The following is a 1428-nucleotide window of genomic DNA, read 5'->3' as shown; positions in this document are numbered from 1 at the left end:
AACAAGCTTTAAAGGATTTTCGACTGGCACGAAGAGTTTGATTCTTAACTCTAACTCTAAGGTCTTGAATACCTAGAGTTAAGAAATTATGTTCATAACATTCAAGAACTTGAATTATTCTGTGCTCATGGGAACTAAATTAAGACATGGCATACACCTTCTTTTGCTTAAAAAAGTCGACACTACTTAAATAAAAGGACACTAATTATCAACTTGGGACAGAAAGTAAGACCTTAAAATCACAAGAACTGCAGATCCAAACCAATTGATAAGACAAATAGTGAAAATAGACCTACATCAATTGCACAAAATTCTTAAAATGGTGTGATTTGCAGATTTTAAACTTGAGATCAAATAAGCTGCATGGCCCTATAAATGATTCAAGGACTAAGAACTTGTTTGCTAAAATTCTAGTAATAGATCTCTCATCCAATGGATTTAGTGGAGATTTACCTGTGAGCCTTTTTGAGAATTTTCAAGCCATGAAAACGATTGGTGAGAATAGTGGAACCCCAGAGTATGTAGCAGAAACATATTCTACTTTGTACACAAATTCTTTGATAGTGACAACAAAGGGACTGGATCTTGAACTTCCTCAAGTTTTGACTATGGACATAATTATCGATCTCTCAAGGAATAGATTTGAAGGTTCTATCCCAAGTATTATTGCAGATCTAATTGGACTTCGTACGTTGAACTTCTCTCATAATAACTTGAAAGGTCATATACCAGCATCAATGAAACATTTATCTGTACTTGAATCATTGGATCTCTCATCCAACAAAATCGGCGGAGAAATTCCACAACAACTTGTATCCCTCACATCACTTGAAGTCTTAAATCTCTCTCACAATCATCTTGTTGGATGCATCCCCAAAGGAAAACAATTTGATACGTTTGAGAACAGTTCATACCAAGGGAATGAAGGACTACGTGGATTTCCTCTCTCAAAAGATTGTGGTGGTGATGATGGGGTACCACAAGCGACAAGTCAAGTTGAGCTAGATCAAGAAGAAGGAGGAGATTCACCAATGATCAATTGGTAGGAGGTTCTCATGGGTTACGGTTGTGGACTAGTTATTGTACTGTCCGTAATATACATAATGTTGTCAACTCAAAATCCAGTGTGGTTTTCGAGGATGGTTGATCAATTGGAACACAGAATCATTACGAGAATGAAGAAACACAAAAAAAGATATGTAACCTCTAGGTATTCAACTTGATCTTTTTCATTCAAAAACGTATTTCTTTATATAGCAATGAATTTTATATTTCCTTCATCCTTGAAGCTTTTGACTTTAATTCTTGGGAAAATGCATAAGTACCCCCCCGCCTATGCCCGAAATCCCAGAGACACACCTAACCTTTACTAAGGTCCTATTACCCCCCCCCCCCCCCCCCCCCCACCCCCCCCCCCCGCCCTACCAA

At 37.7% G+C, this 1428-nt stretch overlaps 2 protein-coding genes and 1 pseudogene across 2 annotated transcripts in view; 2 read left to right on the top strand and 1 right to left on the bottom strand.

The window, feature by feature from the left end:
* LOC125853235 (receptor-like protein Cf-9) overlaps positions 1-1428 on the top strand; it is a 333480-nt gene that overhangs the window by 182415 nt on the left and 149637 nt on the right. The gene's annotated exons all lie outside the window — the stretch shown is intronic.
* LOC125859768 (putative pentatricopeptide repeat-containing protein At1g10330) overlaps positions 1-1428 on the bottom strand; it is a 157580-nt pseudogene that overhangs the window by 153787 nt on the left and 2365 nt on the right.
* On the top strand, positions 89-1046 carry LOC125859779 (receptor-like protein 9DC3). Its single transcript, XM_049539596.1, has 2 exons — positions 89-121; positions 336-1046. Exons 1-2 carry the CDS (start codon positions 89-91, stop codon positions 1044-1046), a joined length of 744 nt encoding a protein of 247 aa, XP_049395553.1.

The sequence above is a fragment of the Solanum stenotomum genome, chromosome 1 (assembly GCF_019186545.1).
Source record: "Solanum stenotomum isolate F172 chromosome 1, ASM1918654v1, whole genome shotgun sequence".
Lineage (NCBI taxonomy): Eukaryota > Viridiplantae > Streptophyta > Magnoliopsida > Solanales > Solanaceae > Solanum > Solanum stenotomum.
Note: the sequence above shows the minus strand (reverse complement) of the source record. Positions and strands in the feature narration are given on the sequence as shown.